The sequence below is a fragment of the Micropterus salmoides genome, unplaced genomic scaffold (genome assembly GCF_014851395.1).
Source record: "Micropterus salmoides isolate LMB-PRFRI ecotype aquatic unplaced genomic scaffold, ASM1485139v1 Ms_hic_scaffold_18, whole genome shotgun sequence".
Classification (NCBI taxonomy): domain Eukaryota; kingdom Metazoa; phylum Chordata; class Actinopteri; order Centrarchiformes; family Centrarchidae; genus Micropterus; species Micropterus salmoides.
The window spans coordinates 9,915,111-9,936,542 of record NW_024040928.1 but is presented as its reverse complement, the minus strand read 5'-3'; the positions used below and the strand labels follow the sequence as shown (position 1 = coordinate 9,936,542).

The 21,432-nt window shown below is 41.7% G+C and overlaps 1 protein-coding gene across 6 annotated transcripts in view; it reads left to right on the top strand.

Moving 5' to 3' along the window:
• pak5 (p21 protein (Cdc42/Rac)-activated kinase 5) overlaps positions 1-21,432 on the top strand; it is a 71,761-nt gene that overhangs the window by 33,017 nt on the left and 17,312 nt on the right. For 4 of the 6 annotated variants that reach the window (XM_038726121.1, XM_038726124.1, XM_038726123.1 and 1 more), the window contains one exon: positions 3,194-3,238. The exons of 1 other annotated variant lie outside the window; for it this stretch is intronic. In XM_038726121.1, coding sequence (XP_038582049.1) covers positions 3,194-3,238 — 45 coding nt within the window. Of the gene's footprint in view, positions 1-3,193; positions 3,239-8,444; positions 8,714-21,432 lie in introns of those variants that run through there. One more of the 6 variants, XM_038726125.1, reaches the window with a different exon arrangement.

Below are 21,432 nucleotides of genomic sequence, written 5' to 3'. Positions count from 1 at the left end.
TGGTCATATGATTAGAATATCATCAAAAAGTTGATTTATTTCAGTAATTCCATTAAAAAAATTAAACTTGGATATTATATTCATTCATTACACACAGACTGATATATTTCAAATATTTATTTCATTTAAATGTGATGATTAAAACTGACAACAAATTCAGTATCTCCGAAAATTAGAATATTACTTAAGACCAATACAAAAAAAGGATTTTTAGAAATGTTGGCCAACTGAAAAGTATGAACTTGAGAAGTATGAGCATGTACAGCACTCAATACTTAGTTGGGGCTCCTTTTGCCTGAATTACTGCAGCAATGTGGCGTGGCATGGAGTCGATCAGTCTGTGGCACTGCTCAGGTGTTGTGAGAGCCCAGGTTGCTCTGATAGTGGCCTTCAGCTCTTCTGCATTGTTGGGTCTGGCATAATACCCCATAGATTTTCTATAGGGTTAAGGTCAGGCGAGTTTGCTGGCCAATTAAGAACAGGGATACCATGGTCCTTAAACCAGGTACTGGTAGCTTTGGCACTGTGTGCAGGTGCCAAGTCTTGTTGGAAAATGAAATCTGCATCTCCATAAAGTTGATCAGCAGCAGGAAGCATGAAGTGCTCTAAAACTTCCTGCTAGACAGCTGCGTTGACCTTGGACCTCAGAAAACACAGTGGACCAACACCAGCAGATGACATTACACCCCAAACCATCACTGACTGTGGAAACTTTACACTGGACTTCAAGCAACGTGGATTCTGTGCCTCTCCTCTCTTCCTCCAGACTCTGGGACCTTGATTTCCAAAGGAAATGCAAAATTTACTTTCATCAGAGAACATAACTTTGGACCACTCAGCAGCAGTCCAGTCCTTTCTGTCTTTAGCCCAGGCAAGACGCTTCTGACGCTGTGTCTTGTTCAAGAGTGGCTTGACACATGGAATGCGACAGCTGAAACCCATGTCTTGCATACGTCTGTGCGTGGTGGTTTGGAGCACTGACTCCGGCTGCACTCCACTCTTTGTGAATCTCCCCCACATTTTTGAATGAGTTTTGTTTCACAATCCTCTCCAGGGTGTGGTTATCCCCTTGTGCTTGTACACTTTTTTCTACAACATCTTTTCCTTCCCTTCGCCTCTCTATTAATGTGCTTGGACACAGAGCTCTGTGAACAGCCAGACTCTTTAGCAATGACCTTTTGTGTCTTGCCCTCCTTGTGCAAGGTGTCAGTGGTTGTCTTTTGGACAGCTGTCAAGTCAGCAGTCTTCCCCATGATTGTGTAGCCTAGAGAACTAGACTGAGAGACCATTTAAAGGCCTTTGCAGGTGATTTGAGTTAATTAGCTGATTAGAGTGTGGCACCAGGTGTCTTCAATATTGAACCTTTTCACAATATTCTAATTTTCTGAGATACTGATTTGGGGTTTTTTATTAGTTGTCAGTTATAATCATCAAAATTAAAAGGAATGAACACTTGAAATATATCAGTCTGTGTGGAATGAATGTATACATTCTACAAGTTTCACTTTTTGAATGGAATTACTGAAATAAATCAACTTTTTGATGATATTCTAATTATATGACCAGCACCTGTATATCTGGACATTCCTTTCCCCCAACAATGTTCTAAAGCTATTCCTTTTACTTTTCTATCACTACCTTCTATCCCTATAGGTATCGTTCACTTCAGTGTCATTGTATCTCAATACGTCATCCTCCACATTCTGTTGTCTTTCTCCAGTGCCATCTGGCCACTTCACACTTTTCAAATTGCCCTATTATATGAAATTATAGTTATATCATTGTACATTATATTGCTTTAAATCTGCATTAAGCAAGTAATGTAATGCAATAGTAATGTGGTTCTACTGTAATTCCCCTACACCAGCCCACATTACAGGCTGCACTGTTTGGTTGAGTCTTACCACTCTCAGCATACAACCATATTAAACAAGAACCACCAAACAAGCCCTGACAAGCTGGCTGTGCGCTAACTGCCAAGGTTTGAAGTGGCGGAAAACTGAGGTAAACGAGAGGGTCAAAAGGTAGAAGGTTGAGCAGCTAAAGAGTGATATTTGTGTCACTAGGACTGGTGGTCAAACACTATACAAAATGAAGACCTGGATAGTTTTTTGAGCAGTTGAGATCAAACCATAGGCCAGTGAGTGTGACTTATATATTTTGGACGGACTTATGACACACTAGATTCTTCACGTGACCAGGGATGCTGCTGTTGTCTGCTGTCTATGTTTGCTAACATGTTATCCAGAAACAATTGATAAATTCATAGACTGTCTGCCCTCTGCTGGTCAAAAATTGCTTAATGCAGCTTTAAAGATAGTAACTTTTCCATTAAATAATGTCACAATCTCAGAAACCCTAATATTAATTGATGTTTCTTTTTTATTTGGCTGTGTGATTTCTCCTTCTAGCTCCCCCTGTGACTGTAATTGTGTGTCTCCTCTTGTCTCTGAACCTTCCGAGTGTCTCCTCTGATGTGTTGTTGTTCATCGGTTCTTCGTAACATATTGCATCGACACATTTGATCAACTGAAAAAGGGCTGTACCTAATTATAGTCACTTATACACCAAACTGTTTACTAAAATGCTCCTTAATATGTCTGTGCACCTTTCTCTGGGTTGTATCAGAATATAAGATTGTTTTTGAGGCCCATCTCTGATGATATTGGGGGTTGTACTAGGCCTCATGGGTCTTTTACAGGGGCACTTCTTAAAATATGGTGTTTTTATTCTTCCATTATACTGTCTGTGGTCCCATCATACTGCATGTGTGACCCACTGCCTTTCAGCTATGACATTTAGGACCATCTTCTGTGTGTGTTACAACACTTGCTTACACCATTTTTGTTGACCTTGACAATACTTAAACACTCACCCCATTAACATGTCAATTTTAAACTAATTTCTCATTTTTGATGATGAAAGTTGAAATAAAGCACTGCAGCAATTGGTTGCACTTTAATACATTTAAGACAATAAGACTAAAATCACTATTGTGAGTATTATTTGTCAAGCTAACTTATGGATATTAGTCTCTGAGGAACCGCTGACAGGTCCCGCTGACAGGTCCTGCTGACAGGAAATACACGATCACACATCCACAAAAGTCCTGTAACAGAGAACAGCAATATGCCACAGGAGATATCTCTGAAGAGGGGGAAACAAGAAAATAATTCTCTTGCTCTCTTCACAGATATCTCCCAAGAAAGTCCGGTCATCTGAAACGCCGTTGCCCAAAGTATGACTTCCTCTTCCCTTCTGTTTTTAACCCACCTCCCTTGTTTTTGTTGGTCGCTCTCACACAGTCACAACTCCGCTGCCTGCTGCCATGCATTCAGGTGGAGGTGGTGTGTCAGCAGGAACAGGGAGAAACACTGAGAATGACTCCACACATGACATAACTACATTTCTCTGCCAACTCTTTTCATAGGCTTCATCTCCACTTTCCTTTTGTTTCATTCGCATGAGCCTTCCCAGAAATGACAAGATTATCTGTAGCGGCATGTTCCCTTGTTTCTCCCCTTGCTATGGAGCGCCATTGATAATGATAATGATGATGATGATAATGATGATGGTGCTGATGAAGGGTGCTGAGATGTGAAGTGCATGTTGCCATGGCAGCTGATTCTGCTCTGCTGTAGGGCCACCACACTGTAGAAAATAGGTCATAAAGGGTTTGCATGTGTTAGACGGACCCTTTCTATGATCCACCTCTTGGTCCGACCCAAACCAGCCTAGTCGAACTGAGGCTCCTCTCCTCTCCTCTCCTCTCCTCTCCTCTCCTCTCCTCTCCTCTCTATAATCATCTATCAAATACATCATACACAATGTAGTCTCTCAGCTGTAAAAGCATGATTTGCAGCTGTACCTTTTTTTTTCACTGAGGTTTTTCAAATGAGCCTCTGAAATATTTTTAGGAATGATAAGCTTTTTACATGTTCATCTTTAAGTTTAATTAACAGGCTTAAGCAGGACATGCCTATATTTGTCATATCTTTTTATAGTTCAATATTAAAACTGATAATTGAGGAGGTGGATAATAAAATGTTTGTTATGCTCGTTAGTCATTACGCCAGCACTAAAATGACTGATCTGCACACCCAGCCTCCCCAAGAGGAAAGAAAATCTTAAAGACAAATAAAAAAGCTGATCACAGACCACTGTGGAAAGTAGTTTGATGTTACTTAGAAGTCAGGGTCACTTCACTCCTCTGTCAAATCCAAAGGATTTTGCATTTCTCTCACTTGGAGTGTGCATGCAAAGAATACTAACTAACATATTTGTGTGTAAGTCGTGTGTGAGTGTGCTAGTTTAAAGAAGCAAACTTTTGTGAAAAAGACACAATTCAGGCTTAGCATTATCAGAGCATATAAACAACACACAGACATCTAGTTCACTCTACATGGACAGCAAACAAACCGTTATAACCATATTACAAATTACATGTTTGCAAAATATGTATATGCAACACGTTATTGTGCACAAATACACTTTATTTAAACACTATTTCTCTTTTTGCAGTAAAGATTTAAGGAGGAAAAAAAGATTCTGATTATTCCGACACCACATGAATGCGACACTCCCCTTTCCAAGCGAGCAGGAAAAGCTACACTGGCCGACACATTGTGTTGGCTCGTGTGCTAAATAATCTGTTTGGTCCAAATATCTGCCTTTCTCTTACTTCTAATAACCCTGTCGACTACTACTAGTACTACTAACGTTACTTGTTTTTCTTCTTCTTCTTCGTCCGTATTCAATGTAGTGATGAAACACGCTCTGTTGAGACTTGTCCGTTTGGGCTACTTTAGCTACATGGCGACGTCCATATAAGAGGACCAGCGGTGTATGTAGATAGAAATAGTTCATTCTAAGGTAATTAAAACATAATAAGGTTAAGGTTAGGTCATTGTTAGTGTATTAGTTAGGTTTACACAAAGTAGTGGTTAGGGTTAGTGTAAGTCCTCAGGGAATGAATGTAAGTCTATGTAATACCCTCTGAAGTGATGGAAACAAAACTCACTGTGTGTGTGTGTGTGTGTGTGTGTGTGTGTGTGTGTGTGTGTGTGTGTGTGTGACCCTGACTGGCTGGGGTATTTATACGGTCTCACCCATGAATTTATATACTTCTCCCCTGGTTGCCCTGACACTTGATTGACATAAGGCTTCCAAGGCTTCCTCATCTTGGCAGACTCCCCCAGCTCTATCTACTAAGTGTGTGTGTGTGCGCGCACGTGTGTGTGGACAAGGAGGACATGGATGAAGCAAGTCTGTATGCCTCTTTGCGTACTTGTGTGTGTGTGTGTGTGTGTGTTTGTGTTTGTGTGTATATATATACATATATATATATATATATATATATATATATATATATAATATATATGGTTGTGTGTGTGCGTGCATGTAGAGCAGTTAGAGAGGTTGGCGCAGTCATCATGCTGAAATAACTGCTACCTCTGCCCTCTGGCTTTGTGCACTCATCGTTTATTCACAAGGCTTGTAGCCTTGTTGTCAGACCGCTCATCTCAGCTGAACATTAGTATTGCTTAAAGCCTTGGCTCTCACCCCCCCACCCCCTCACCCAGCCCTCAGCACACATGCTAATCCAGAAGTATAGGTATAACACCATGCCCTAACAGCGTTTCCATGTTTTAAACATTGTGCTCTTAAAGCTTCTGCAACCTGACAATTGGAAGTGTGTGGTGGTGCATGAGTAAGCGCACTAAAACTAACTCCATGCAAAACGTCTTCATTTTTACATTGCTTTTCTTGTTTTGATGTTGACATGGTTCAGACGTGTGTATGTGTGGGTGGGTTGTTGTGCGACGCAAGGTTACATGTGTGTTAATGTGTTACATTCATTACCACTTGCAGGGGTAGCTCCGTGGATATTATTAATGGCAGTCTCATGTTGCACCTTGACTTTGACACGCTTAAATTGTTGAGTCCTATGGAGCACAGGAGGTAATTTACCATGATGGTGTGTGTGTTTGTATGTGTTTGTGCTTGTGAAATGCTTAGGCCTGCTAACGGTCTTCTATTCCTTCCTATTTTCTCAACCGTGGGCCAATATTAGATGTCTGGGTTCTTGTAAATGAGAAGCAGAATAACCTGTGTGTAGGAAAGGTGACAGATGTAAAAGCGAACAAGTTTTGTGGGAGCAGATTCATCCGATGTGGTCGTTTTTCTGCTGTATTTTGCTCCCACGGTTTATAGGATACTGTTTTCCTCTGCTCTTGCTTGTGTTTCTTTGCATTTTGGGCTTTTAGAAGGTGCAAAGAATAAGATTTATTTCCTACATAACCTATACTGCAATCAGTTAGTAGTGTTTAGAGAATGGGTCAAAGCTATAATAACCTGGAGTGAATTAAAAACAGAATTGTTATAAAGGGATTTTATTAAACAACATCATCAGTTTATAAACTTTACACAAGGACAGGTTGATGGCAGACAATACCAGACTTTTCCAACTCAGAAAGTTATATACTGAGTAAAGATATGGTAAGTAGTAGCCAATGATGACTACTTTATATACAAAGTCCACCTTAACACATTTCTGTAGAAAAAGTAAAAAAGCTAAATGAGAAATTTAATTTCCATTTTTACCCCCAATGCATGTTTAATGAAAGCAATTTAAATTTGTTGTCTTGATCCCAGGGTCATCAAACGGCCCTCCAGTCATGGACATCAGCATCAGTAAGTGAGTTACAAAAAAGACCTACCCATCATGGTTCACGAGACTGATTTTAAAGCTTATTGCTCTTAATTCTACACTAGCTGTAGAACACACATGTTTACGTTCACAGTAAATAAGTGAATTTGGAGGGATCACCGGAATAATATACGTGCATTGTGTTTTAAGGTGGATTTTTCTCTTTCATACCCCATCTCTTCTCCAAATAACATGCTCCTCTCCTGGATGAAGATCAAATCCCCCCATTGATGTATGAATTCATCTTATTATTCATTCTGTACTTGACAGCAGAGCACTGACTGCTTATTCTCTTCTTTAAATAAAATGAACACTAGAGTGCTTCAAATTGCCACCGAAGGTGGTCCATTTCAAGTTTGAATTAAGTGTAGTATGTAGTATGACACACAGTATGGCTTCATGATAATATCAATGTCAGTCTCACAACATGTAGATTGGAAATGAATGTGATAGTAGATTAATGACTTGAGTTGGTCTACAGGTTTTCCAGATGTCACTCAGATAAGATCAGTGGAGACATTTGAAGACAGCTGTGACAAAATCAGACATATGAGATTAATGTTAGATACAATCAAATTAAAGTTGACTGTCTGCATTTACATTATATATTATAAAAAAAAAATCTTAGACAGTTTTCAGATTCTTAGTGAAGGTCAGGGAAGATGGCATTAAGGATTATGATGGTACTTAGGGATAAATTGGTGTTTGAGTCAGGATGTTTGTTACTGCTGGAGGGGCTGCAGGAAGGGAACCATGTGGCAAATGAGAGTATGACGTGCAGGGTGTGAACATCACTGCTTTGATTAGAGCTAACATTTTCACATGTACTTTGGTTCTCTGACAGTGGAGGTCCCTTCATATGAATCAGCAATGTGCATAATTATGCGTTCTGTAATAAAGACATAGAGGTAAAATCCTCAATAGACACATATTCAGATATATTAATCCATGATGCAGTCCAGGAGTTATTATGCAACAAAGATGTACTATACATTTTGATGTGCCTTTTTCCCTTCAGCCTGTCTTGTCTCTCTTCTGTTTGTGATTTCTTGCATTTCCCACTGCTGACAGCCTCCAGAGTACGTGCCTTAACTTCTTGCATTCAGCTGTGGGTTACATGTACTTTAGGTAGTGTAGGTGGAAAGAGCTTGGTGATATTTTAGGTAGCTGAACATATCTTTGCTGTCAAATCCATTAAAACTGCACTGAAAGTATCCTTACATCAAATTGGAAGAAGAAATAATGCATCAAAATGTGCCCATAACTGTGAGGTACATATCCAGTAGCTGTTATATTAATGAATATATTTTGTTTTGGTTGGTTTGTTAATTTTGGTTTTGTTGAAGAACAGTGCAGCTTTGCAGATTTACACTTTTTAGGATTGTGGCTTTGGGGAAAATCAAATCGTGACTGTTTTGGGTGTCAGCTTACATGACATACAGTCTTCTTTACTTTAATTCATCCACAAAAGTCCTTATTCAGTGTCTTAAATCAATCTTCATATTTTGACATCGGACATTTTGTCCAGGTTGGACAGTAGCAAGCCTGTCACAGTTTGTGTGACAGTGAGACAAAGCAAAGGACTGGCACAGTGAGGGTAAAAGGCCCGTGACAATAGGCATGACACTCAGGGTGATAACTGGTACAGCACTGCTGTAAATGTCAGTAGGTCAGTGATAGCAGAGCACAGCCGCCCACCTTCCCCCACCAGCTCTTTAGCAGGTGACGGAGGAAGAAACCTGATCATTGGGTCTCTCAGTGGGTAGTTCCTGTAGGTTCAGAGGGCCGCATTTCCAGTCAATTGGAGCTGAATGCAGCTGCAGCCGGGCAGAGTGACTTATTATGGCGGGGGGCCGAGGAGCAGCAGAGATCGGGGCCAGAGCGAGCAGGAGGACCGAGGGCCTGACAGAGTCAGCGAGGCTGAGGCAGGTGGTGGGAGTGATAAAGACTACGGAGGCGCCGATCTTTAAACCCCAGGCACAGACGATTCATAAACAGTTACAGGTGGGGTGTTCAACTGTTTCTGTTTCTGGTGAGCCAAGACTGCATGCTGGTATGCTGGCTATGCAGATTTGTCTGTGCAACAGGTCTCGGCTCTCGCTGCCGGCAGTTCCCAGCACGTAGTGATAACATATTAGACCAAACAGTGGTGGAGCAGCTAAGATAGTAGCTGTTCCATTGAGCATTTATTCTGTCCTGTTGTGCTGACCTTACAACAAAGGGTCACACATTTGACTGTGTTTAAAACCTGTTTCTATTTTTCTTGCCTTTTTAACACTTAATTGTGACATGGCATAAATTATAGCTGTACAGAGTGCAGGGTTTTCTCATGTTTCCAGAGAGAGGGCAGGTTTCTGCTCTAAGCACTGCATGGCAGAGTTATTTTTGTAGCTTTGCTGGGTTTGCTGTATGTATCCATATGGAAACAGAGCTTAGAGAGATAGTGTTTCTGATTTAACAAGGTCACCCAGTGCCCCTGCTTCAGAGGCAAGAATGTAAACCTGTGTCTTCATTGAATAGGGAAGTGGGCTATTATGGTTGTGACATGTGCACGCAGAGAGTTGCTAATTTGAGGAAGCATTTTTATTACAGCGTGTATTAATGACATTGGGTGAGCTCCAAGGCAATGGACTGTTCAGACTGAGAATGAATCAAGTCTAGACAAGTGCTTACATGTGGAGCAAGTCCTAAATCTAAAACATGTCTACTTGTTACAAGTTGCTGTAATATGAAATATGTAACATGAAATGAGACAGTTGTCTCTGACGATTTTGCAACAAGTGCCTCCATCACTGGATACAGATACGCACATACAGTTCAGTTTGTCTTTGCTCCAAATCTGCCACACTGCATTTGTCTCATGCACAATGATTGTGGGATTCATTAAACTTCTTAATGGGCAGAAAAGAAAGTTGGTTGCTGTGATCGATATGCCTTTAATTTCAAGTTTGATTTGAATTTGACTCTGTATGTATTACATACCGTCTTACATTGATCTAGGATTAAATTGGTCAAAGCAGAAATAGACTTGAAGGAAAATAACTCCCGATTGATGTGTGTCTGTGCAGGCATGCACCCTCACGCACACACAAACCGACAGAGAGAGCATCTGTCTTTCTTGGCAGTGAGCTGAAGTGGATGGCATTGATTTAGGCCTCTCTCATTCCTTCCTCCACTCTGCTCCTCCTCCTTTGCTTTCTTACTTTGTCTTCTCTCGTGGCTGCCATTCACAGTCACACTCTGCAAATCACCTCTCACAGAGGCTTCGGAGCCACCGTTGGCGGGGGAATTTTGGCTTTCAACAACGTGTGCCGTACTTTGCCAGGGCAGCTCAAAATGTCCTGGCTAACAACCATCTTACAGTGTCTGAATGTGGGTTTTTTGGAAGGACATTTAGGCTGTGAATTTTAAATAGGGAAGGATTGTTGCAGAAAAAAGTGATTTGAGATGACTGGTATGTCATACTTGAAAATCTGCACATTTGTAACGGATTGAAAGTGCCTTCCATTGTTGATGAGCAGCTGCAGGGTGACTTTTTGAACACTCCTTGAAAACATTAATACTTTGTGCTCTGTGGAGTCTGTATAAATTTTGTCCCTTCATAACTCTAATGTGGATATTTGCATCCTATAGAAGTGAACAAAAATCTGTATTATCACTGTGGACACAGTAGTGTCTCTCAACATGAAATAACATGGGCTTTAAAACATTATTTCTTTTCTTTGTTTCTCAATCAGCAGAAGCCACTTTAGGCTTGGTGAGAGGCAATTTAATGACTGGACCTGCAGTATCCTCATGTGGCCACATAGCAAACTACAACTCACAGTTCAGTTGTTTTTTTTTTTTTAAATCATTCACTTACTTCCTTTATCATTGTGGAAGAACACTGAATGAAAATCATGTTTTGACCCATCTATCAACATTTCTGGGGGCAGATTAGAGTGAATATTGTTTTTTATTATGTCATAAGCCTCATCTGCGCTATTATTTGATCTATTTTGATAGGCTGCACCAGACCAGAAAACTCATAGAAAATGTTCATTTTCATACACTCAAAAATGTGCACAAAAATAATATTTAATAAAATAGATAATAGTTAAGTTAATTTTCTCATATTTTCAAATGTGTCACAGGCAATAAAATATATAATAAGTTTGGCCTCAATTTAACATGTGTGACTTTTGATTTCTTTTATGAAAATTAACATACAAATTGACTGAAAAAATTGAAACTGAATTGAATGCTATGTTGTTTTTTAATTAATATTTACTGTACATTGAAAAACAAGGATATCCGTGCTGCAGAAATATAAATATTAACCAACTCTTAGCTACCACCTGGTTATTAATTCTGGTGTTTACTGCAGGACCTTTTCTGTTTTCATTCCTCTTTTTCACATTCAGTAACAAGCTGTGATCTTAGTCAGACCAAGGGCCTACAGCCATGCTAGCAGCTCTGTGAGGCTGTACTTAGGCACAGCAGTACTTTGAGCTGAATGCTAATGCAAACTTGCTAACATGCTCACAATGACAGTGCTAACATGATTAGCAGGTATAATGTTTATCATGTTCACCATTTTAGCACAAAGTACTATACATGACGATATTGTACAGAAGTAAACTCATTCTCATTCATAATGTGTTGTGCCTTCAATCGTATCTTTTGATAGTGACCTTGACAATTGCAAATGTAAGATACAGGATGAAAGTGTGAATGTGTGTGTAAATAGAAATGAGAGGAGGAAAGACAACAGGAGAGCAGTCAAAGGAGTAGAAACTGAGCACTGAGCAGGATGGTAGGTGCGGTGATGTGATGTAGGGGGCTATAACTGGCTCAGATTAATGAGCACTAGTGTGTAATTAATCTATAGTGGGCAGCTGTCTGTTTATCTGTATCAGAGTTGACAAGAAGATAACTGAGGGACATTTAATTGATCCCTTCTTCTTCTTCTTCTTCTTCTTCTTCTTGCTCTAAGTCTCCGCTCCTGTCTCCGCCTTTAGATCAGAAAGTTTCCTTGACAGTGACAGAGTCACTTGGAAACTCCTCTAAAAGGAAGACTCTGGCAAAAAAAACATTTAGATCACAAAACTGATCACACTGGAAAAGACACAGACTGCACTTTATTTATCATCATATTTTCTAGAAATTTCTGCTGGCTATGTTTCAGAATCAGCCTAAATCTGCCTGGGCTTAGAGGGATGGAAAAAAAGAAGGGGGTCCAGGGTTTACTGCACTAATATGCTTAAGGTCAGGGATTTGGTCTGACTGTATGCTTGTATTTCATTATGCGTCCACCACTAATCCAGTTTGCTGGAAATCATCCCTCATTCCATGTGTTGCACGCTGTGTGACTCATGGATCCTGGAGCTTCTACTGGAAGCTCTACCCAGCTGAGGTCAAAGTGGACTGGGTCACACTGGTCTGAGCTGCTGGCTGGGGAGCTGTGGGGGTCGGAGGCATCATGTCAGAGGAGAAAAAGTAGCATAAGGGGCTCCACACTCTTCCTTCAGCAGTGGTTAATGCAGTGGTATAAAGTGGTTAATGCAGCATCCTTTAATTCATTTAAGATTTTTATGAAATAGCATATAACTTATGTATGTGTATAACTTACATTTGTATAGTGCGGTGTTCATTGGAGCAACCGCTAAGTAGCCAATATGGCTACCAATGAGGGTAAGAAGTGTCCAGCGTTCCACAGTCAACTTTATAACCATTATGAATACTCCATCCTCATACTACACTGCATTTTGCTACAGTTGTGCGGGAATGTACTTACTAGTAAGCGCAGAAGAACGGACATTGAGAGATAGCACTAGACTTTTCCTAGGCTTGTCAATCACTTTATAATTTTAAATTTATTCATTTTTAGCTGACACTTTTTATCCAAAGCAACTTACAATTGCTTAGCATGTTAGAGGTCGCAGGCCGCTGGAGCAACTAGGGGTTAAGTGTCTAGTACAGAGACATGTTGGTGGATGTGTCACAGTGGGGAATTAAACCCGGGTCTCTCACACCAAGGGCAGGTGTCTTATCCACTTCACCATTACCATATAATAAGAAATTTTTGGCTCATAGGTTGAAGTTTGGGACCATTCTTTCGACCACTCCTGCACTTTTTATACATACTAGCCCCAGTTGTAGCTGTTGTTAAGAATGTTGAGAACCACTACATAATTTAGTAACAGTGAACCCTATTGATCTCATGTATAATAAAGTGAGATCGTTTGCATCATGTACGAAGACACAAACATTTCCTGTAAGACGGCTTTAGCAGCATAATTTTGTGTATCATATAATGGTATCCATCCACCTTTTCAGAGATACCCTTATTGTACAGGCTCTCCTCAGCATGTTGAGATGATGGTTAACTAACAGGCAGCAAGATGGCCTGAGGAAACAGGTCAGTTCACAGCCTATTAATCATGGAAATGTTCCAAAATCCGCTTCTTTAATAATTCTGTTCATGTTTGCAAAGACCTCATGTGTAGTTTCACTAATAGCATGTCAAGAAATCAGTGAAACTATTCAGTTAAATCTTCTGCTAAGTAATACAGGTGGGTCAACCTTTCAACCTGTCAGCCTGCATACTGATCTGAGGTCGTATTCGACTGGGTTTTGAGGCCAGGATTAGTTGTTCTAATTAATAATTGAGATCCAAGACATGTGCCTCGGGGAATCTTATTACCAGAAGCCTCTCTCTACTTTGTCCCTTAATCAGTGAAATTAACATCCACATCATTTTAATTCACGGTTATTTAACTGACAATGAAATGTGCTGGTTCAGTCATGAAATAGTAAATCAGACCAGCAGAGAGCAGCAGAGCACAAGCACTGAGAGGACAAGACCCTTCCTGCTTCTTCCACGTTACAACACATAACATTGCTGCCATAGGAAAAACTTTCTGGCTAATTTTGACAGTGCTTGAGACTAAAACATGTAAAAACTGAAATCGCCTAACTTCAGTCCTTCTCCCTTTGAATCAACTTAAACTTATTAAACTCATTAACTTCCATCCATACATCCATTGTCAACCGCTTATCCTGCGTACAGGGTCACAGGGGGCTGGAGCCAATCTCAGCTGACATTGGGCGCAAGGCGGGGTACACCCTGGACAGGTCGCCAGTCCATCGCAGAAACTCATTAACTTATTGAACTTATTTAAAGGCTGGCAATATTCAATATTTTTCACTGTTCTGCTTCCATAAATACTAGCGCACCAAATATGTATGAATCCGCAGGTAAAGATAGTCGCAAACAAATGTACCATTTACTCATGTTTGAGTAATGAAGAACTACAGTGCCCAGCTGTTTTTGGAAAATAATGAGCCCTAAAAATTAAACTACAAATGTCTGAGCCATATTTAAAATTTTATATTTACAGTAGGAACCAATGGGGATGGATAACTACAACCAGGTCAGGGAAGACAGAAAATAATTGAGAGGTGGACTAATACATTGTTGGTTTTGGTCTTTTGGTGTGATTTGAACAGAAAAATATAGGATAACACCAGCATTATCCTTTTATATTTTTATCTTTCAGTGTCTGACTACTATGTTACTTGATCTACTCTTATTTCTCTCGTTTTTAAAATAACATTTTAGCTTAAGCAGTTTGTTGCTTTTGCCACTTCTATCCAGCAGAGAGAGCCAGAGGATAAGAACACCTTGCTGATTACCCGAATCGTGTGAGATCGTCCATTTAAATCCATGTTACCTTAGCAGTTAATTCATGCATTGTCAAATATATGAGTCTTGCACGGTATTACCTACATTAAATGGGAGGCTAAGGCAGAACACTGACAGTACAATTTTTTTTATCACTCTGTGAGTGATGGATGTTTCGTTTTATACAAACCATATTTTCACTCTTTGTTTATGCATCAGCTGTGGTAGTTGCTTTTTTTGATCATTCGTCAATCAGTACTGTAGGTCATGTTTGGTCCTTAAAGAGACACTCAAAGGAGAGTCGTGAGTAGTTGCTTTGTCTGCTGTCTCAAGGGCTCTCTGATGTTGTCTCAGGTAGCCGTCAATAAGCTTATGTTCACAAGCTGGTCACAGATGCAGAAGGATACTGCACTTGGAGCAGCAAAGACTGCTGTAATAGTAGAAGTGTGTGTGTGTGTGTGTATGTGTGTGTGTGTGTACCCACGCATGCTTGCTCTCTGCAGTGTGAGTCGTGACAGACAGATTCACACAGTATAGATGGTGCCTGTGATCTAATATAGAAAGAGGGAGAGAGATTGAGTACATTGCCATGTGGATGGAGGAAGAGATATATTTTCTGTCGTACAAAGACATGTATATGTCTCATATATATAGTATATGACAGCATGTCAGCAGCAAACATGTCCCAGTCAGAAAACACCACTCCTATGTGGTAGTGGCAGGACTTAGAGTTGATAGTGGGTGTGTTGAGTAGGCCATGTTCAGCAGGGTGCGTGTGTGTGAGGCAGTAAGAGAGAGTGGGGGTGTGTTAGGTGATGAGCTTTCATGTGTAACTGAAGACTCATGGATGGGAGGAGTTACACGTCTGCCTCTGTTGTTGTCCATGTGTGATTTTTTTTTTTTTTATGTGTTGGGATATGCACTGTGTGTATTTCCTATGAGTATGTGTGTATCTACCCCAAATAACTTTCCTTTTCTTCAAGACGGGGTTGATGGTGATGGATTGTGTTAACAAACAAACATCAAAACAAGTTTTAACCAAGCATATCACTGTTCTTATCTCAAAAATGTCAAAGAAGAGAAGCAAAATTTAGCTTGACAATTATCTATTTTTCAGTATAATTAATTTAGTGAAGCCCCCCCACCACCACCACATTTTTTGACTTCAGATTAGGGGGGCTGTGTCCAAACATTTCTGTAACTGTCAGACAACAACAATCCAACACCCATATTTTAAGGACTGTCTCTACCCCTGATGAAGGGTTTTATTTAAAACATGTAAATCAGCAAAAATGCCTGACATATGTGAATACTTCTGCTTTAAAGTGCAGTGAAAAGTCTGGAAAAAGCACTTTCAGAACTAAAATCAAATGAGTGCAGCAGTGCAGAGGGGCTGTGCAGCAGAGGAGCAGAGCCACTCCTCCTCCTCCTGCCCCTCAGTTGTCCCGGGACCCTGCTGGCCAGTGAAGCGCAGCCTCCAAACCAGGGTTCTAGCTAAGAGTCACAAGAAGGGCAAGCTCATTAATTATCTCTCCCTCTCCCTCCTCACCCCATCCTCCCATCACACCCTCCCTTCATTACCAGCAAGGTTAATCCTCCCTTATCTCCCGATGAACCTCATTTTTCATGGCTCCCTGTCTACAACGCACCCTCCCTCCCTTCCCTCATCACTCCTTCTCCATCCTTTTCTATCTGTGATTCCTCTTTCTCTTCCTTAACAGCTGCTTTTCAGTTTTGTCTTTTGCTTTTCCATTGCTAGTTTTGCATCACCCTACCTAGTTTGTTTTCCATCACTCCTCCCACACATACTCTTTATTTCCTTTGCTCTTCTCCCATCTGTCATCTTACCGTTTCCCTCTCCTCTCCTCTCCTCTGCTTACCTTGAACGGGCCGTAGCGAGTGGAGAGAGTGGATCTATTACAGCTTATCACTAAAAGACAGGCCAACGCGGCAAGCTGGTGAAATATGGCTGCTGTCACAGCCGCCACTGAACACGTAGTGTGCACAGGGCTGTAAGGACAGGGGGAAGAGGGGAGAGAAGAAGAGGGAGGCAGGCACGGAAGCCAATATCAGGACCCTAATTCAAATTAATGGAAAGATTTTCAGGCTTGATGCCGACCGTTTGACAGTGATTTGGCACACAATTAACCTTGTCTCCCTCTCCCCTCTGCACTCTCATCACCTCCTCGGTTTCATTCGCTGTCTTGGTTCCTCCGACTCTCTCTATCTTCTGTACCTGTCACGCTCCTTGACACAGTCTTATTGATTATGAACCAAATTGGGTTGATGATGTTTTATTGGATAACTGACACTCCCTACTGTTGTATGCCAATTGAATTAGCTCTGAATCACCAACATGTGACTTGGCCTCATTTTGGGTTTCACACAAAGCACACCATTCACAAATTCACAGCACAGTTTAGAATACGTATGAGAATAATTGTTATGACAATAGCAGCACCATTACTTATTTGTAGCAGTTTTATTTGCATCTGTTAACAAAATTTACGTTTACATTTACTCATTTGGCAGACGCTTTTATCCAAAGCGACTTACATTTGAGGAACAACATACAAGCATCAACAGAGCATCAACTACAGATCTACAACTGACAATACATACTAGTAAGAGCAGCAATAAATACTAGTAAGAGCTCACAGTACATATCACATCAATGGGGTAGATACCTCGAGAAGGAAGTAAGCGTTAACAAAAAGTGCAATCAAAACAAAAAGTGCAATCAATCATCATTGTAGGGGATAGAAGAAGAAGAGCACAGGAAGTGCATGTTAGGGGTTAGGAGTTAGAGGTGTTATAAGAGGAAGTGTTCTCGGAAGAGATGAGTTTTCAAGAGCTTCTTGAAGTTAGAGAGGGACGCCCCTGCTCTGATGGCGTGTGGTAGCTCGTTCCGCCATCGTGGTGTCACAGATGAGAATAGCCGGGACTGGGATTGTTTTGTGTGAAGGGATGGCAGAGCCATGCGGCGTTCGTTAGAGGAGCGTAGCGGCCGAGAACGAACGTAAGTTTGTATTATGGAGTTTAGGTAGATGGGTGCAGACCCAGTAGTCACTCTGTATGCAAGCATTAGTGACTTGAATTTTATTCTGGAGGCCACGGGGAGCCAGTGGAGGTCACTGAGTAATGGAGTGAGTCCTTTTGGGCTGATCAAAAACTGCTGGGCTCTGAACCATTTGTAAGGGTTTCACCGCACAAGCTGGGAGACCTGCTAGGAGGGCATTGCAATAGTCGATGCGAGAGATAACCATGGCCTGTACCAGAAGCTGGGTGGCGTACTGAGTGAGGTAGGGCCTGATTTTCCTTATGTTGTATAGAGAAAAGCGGCATGACCGAGAGACAGTAGTAACATGGTCTGAAAAGGAAAGCTGGTCATCAATTATAACACCCAAGTTTCTCACCACCTTGGTTGGAGTGATGGTTGCGGAGTCAATTTGTAGTTTGATGTTATGGTGGATAGATTGCTTGGCTGGAATGACCAAGAGTTCAGTCTTAGAGAGGTTTAGTTGAAGGTGGCAAGCCTTCATCCATTCAGATATGTCTGATAGACAGTCTGTGATCCGCGCCGAGACAGTGGGATCGGGAAGGATAGGTAGAGTTGGGCCTGAGCCTTGGGGCACCCCTGTGTAGAGGCAGTGGGAGGAGGATAATTGTCCTTGCCACAAAACATTGTTGGAACACCCCGAGAGGTAGGATTCGAACCACAGGAGTGCTTTACTCGAGGTGCCCATTGCTGAGAGAGCGGATAGCAGGATCCTGTGGTTGACTGTGTCAAAGGCAGCTGATAGGTCAAGCAGGATAAGAACCGAGGATTGGGCTGCAGCTTTAGCTGACCATAGGGCTTCTGTTACAGACAGAAGAGCCGTTTCAGTAGAGTGGGCACTCTGAAAACCAGACTGATATGGATCTAGGAGGTCATTCCCTGAGAGGAATTCTGAGACCTGTTTGAATACTGCCCGTTCAATAGTTTTGGATAAAAAAGGTAGAAGAGACACTGGTCGATAGTTCTCAACTTGAGTTGGGTCAAGTGAGGGCTTTTTGAGCAAGGGTGTAAGCCGAGCCCTTTTGAAAGTGGTCGGGAAGGTTCCTGAAGCCAGAGAAGTATTTATCATATGAGTGATTGTTGGGACCACAGTAGGAGATATGGCTTGGAGGAGATTCGTAGGAATCGGGTCCAGTGGGCATGTAGTTGGACGGCTACGGTTCAAGAGTTCTGATACTTCGCTCTCTATGAGAGGAGTAAACGAGGAGAGTGAACAACCACTGACCTGGAAGGGCAGGGGAAAAGATGTAGTAGGACTGCTACAATGGTTGAGTTTGAGTGTTTCAAAGAATTGGCTAGTTATAGCCTCCACTTTGCCTGTGAAGAAGGCAGCAAAAGGTATCAGCAGACAAGTTTGTGGGTGGTGGAGGTGGAGGAGGATTTAGTAGCGCTTTAAAAGTGGAAAATAATTTCCTTGAGTCAGTGGCACTGCTTATTCTGTCATTATAGAACGAAGTTTTGGCAGCACTGATGCTTGTTGAGAAGGAGGATAGGAGAAATTGGTAGCCCTTAAGGTCGGCGGGGTCTTTGGTTTTTCGCCATTTTCTTTCAGCCACTCTGAGATCAGTACGGAGCCCACAGATGGTATCAGTTAGTCACGGGTGGGGCTGGTTTGGGCGAGCAGGCTTGGTGGATAGAGGACACAGGCTATCCAGTCACGAGCTTAGTGTAGAGCACAGAGATTGTGTGGCATCATTGACCTCAAGTGAGGAAAATGTGTTGAGGGTGGGTAGAGCGGAAGCTACCACTGAGGCAAAGTGAGCGGGAGACAGGTTGCGGAGGTTGCGGCGGTGTGAAACCAATGTTGTTGGAAAAATGGGCTTTTCCTGCAGGCATACCGTGAACTGAATGAAATAGTGGTCCGACACATGTAGAGGTGTGACTGTTAGGCACTCTGTGGCACAGTTTTGGACAAGAACGAGGTCAAGCACCTTGCCAGCTTTGTGGGTCGGGGGGCTGAGAACCCGTGTTAGATCAAAGGACTGAATCAGAGACAGGAAGTCTGCTGAGTTTGAATTGTCTAAGTGAATGTTCATGTCACCGAGGACAAGGGGACAGTCATGCTCTGGGATTGAAGACAGCAGTGTGTCTAGCTCCTCAACAAAGTTACCCATTTGTCCTGGTGGACGGTATATGACAATCACAGAGACCTTTACCGGAGTGGACACAAAGACAGCATGGTATTCAAAGGAGGCATATTGATTCGGGGATAGCAGCTGTATGAATTTCCATTTGTTGGAAATTAAGAACCCAGTCCCACACCCCCCTCCCAGACGGCCTCCTTGACCCAGCAGACAAGTAAACAGATGTGGGTGGTGCCTGTTTTAAAGTCTTGAGGAGTACCTGGTTTCTGTGCCTACTGGCATGATACCTCTTGTGTGGACCGGAGACAATAGGAATAGTGTAGTAGCACATGGCCTGAGTGTTGTTGTAGCTGGCAGCTTTAGGTGAGTAGGTGTGCCTCAGAAAGGGAAAAAGCTTCTCATGTAGGCGGCCTTGCTCAGTGGACTCGCACAGGTAGACTCGCTGGTCTTTACCCAAGTAGGTCTTCACACAAGTAGCCCACGCTGACGCTTCAGTGGTAGGTTTCACTGAAGTACTGTGAGTCTAATTGCACACAGGTGTTGGGCATTAAGAATGATTGCACCCAGCTGAGATCGCCCTCCGGATTAACAAGACAAAAGCTTGGTTTCAGTGGGTGGGACACACACCGAGTTGTTTGATCTCGCTCAGCCGGCCTTCAGATTCTAGTGGATTGCTCAGTAAAAGTGCAAAGAAATAGCACCTCAAGAGTAGGAAAGATAGAGTAAAGTATTACCTCACTGCTGCAAACTCTTATTTATGTGACATTGATGTGACATGAGCATTATTTTTAATGAAAATGCATTAACAACATGGAAGAGCAGTCCCGGTTTTTCAAGAGAGTATGACTTCTGATTTCTTTATGTCAGCCCAAGCCCACTCTGTGTTCTACAACATCTGTCCAAAGCATGATAGATTTCAGCTCACCAACCTGTTTAAAAGGCCATTCGTCCTGAAGCCTCTGCCTCTCAGCTAGACTGTACTCACTGCTTTTATAGGCCATTTCACCTTGGGTTCCAGGTCACGGCACCAAACAGCCTATAGCTCTCAAACAGAGGAGAGCAACTGGAGTGTTAAAGGGGGAGAAGGGAGGCGTCCCCAGTAACAAAATAGAAGGGAGAGAGGATTTGTGAAACAACCAGCCTTATTAATAGCAAAGGCGTTCTTTTAGTAAGAAACAACTGCATACATCTCTTTAGAAAAAGGAAATAAAAAAGTTGTTTAAGAAATTGTCAGTTGAAACAGGAAGAAAAATGTTGTTACTGTAGCAACCCTCCTTGTAATTCAGATTCTGAGAGATTGGGAATTTGTGATTAAGACGCCATCTTCCACTACAGACATGTTTTCAGTATGGCTGCAAATGCACCAGAGATGACAGTTACATCAACATAAGATCCAATATTAACACTAATACAATCGACTCAGCTATTTTTTATAGGAGCTGTATACTATATGTTTGTGTCTGCTTCACTTGGTAAAAAACTTATACAAACACCTACAGCTACGCTAGCAGCTGTGTGAGGCTGTACTTACACACAGCTAGGCTTTAAGCTAAATGCTACAGTGACAATGCTGATATGCAGATTTTTAGCATGCAACATTTTTACCAGGTTCAGACTGTTAGCAATTTCTAACTAGCACTAAACACAAGTACACACAAGTACAGTCGAGGCTGATGAGAATTTGTCATTATTTTAGCAGAATTTGGCGCTATGTGGAAAGTAGGGGAATCACCAAAGTGATTAGAATTGATCCTCTAGGGATCTTGAATATATGTAGGAAATACAACAGAAATCTATCTATGTATTATCTATGTATATATTTCAGTCTTGACCAAAGGTTTGACTGACAGACAGACATTGCCATCTTTATAGCCACGGTGCTAACATGGCTAAAAATGGGAAATAATGTGCAACA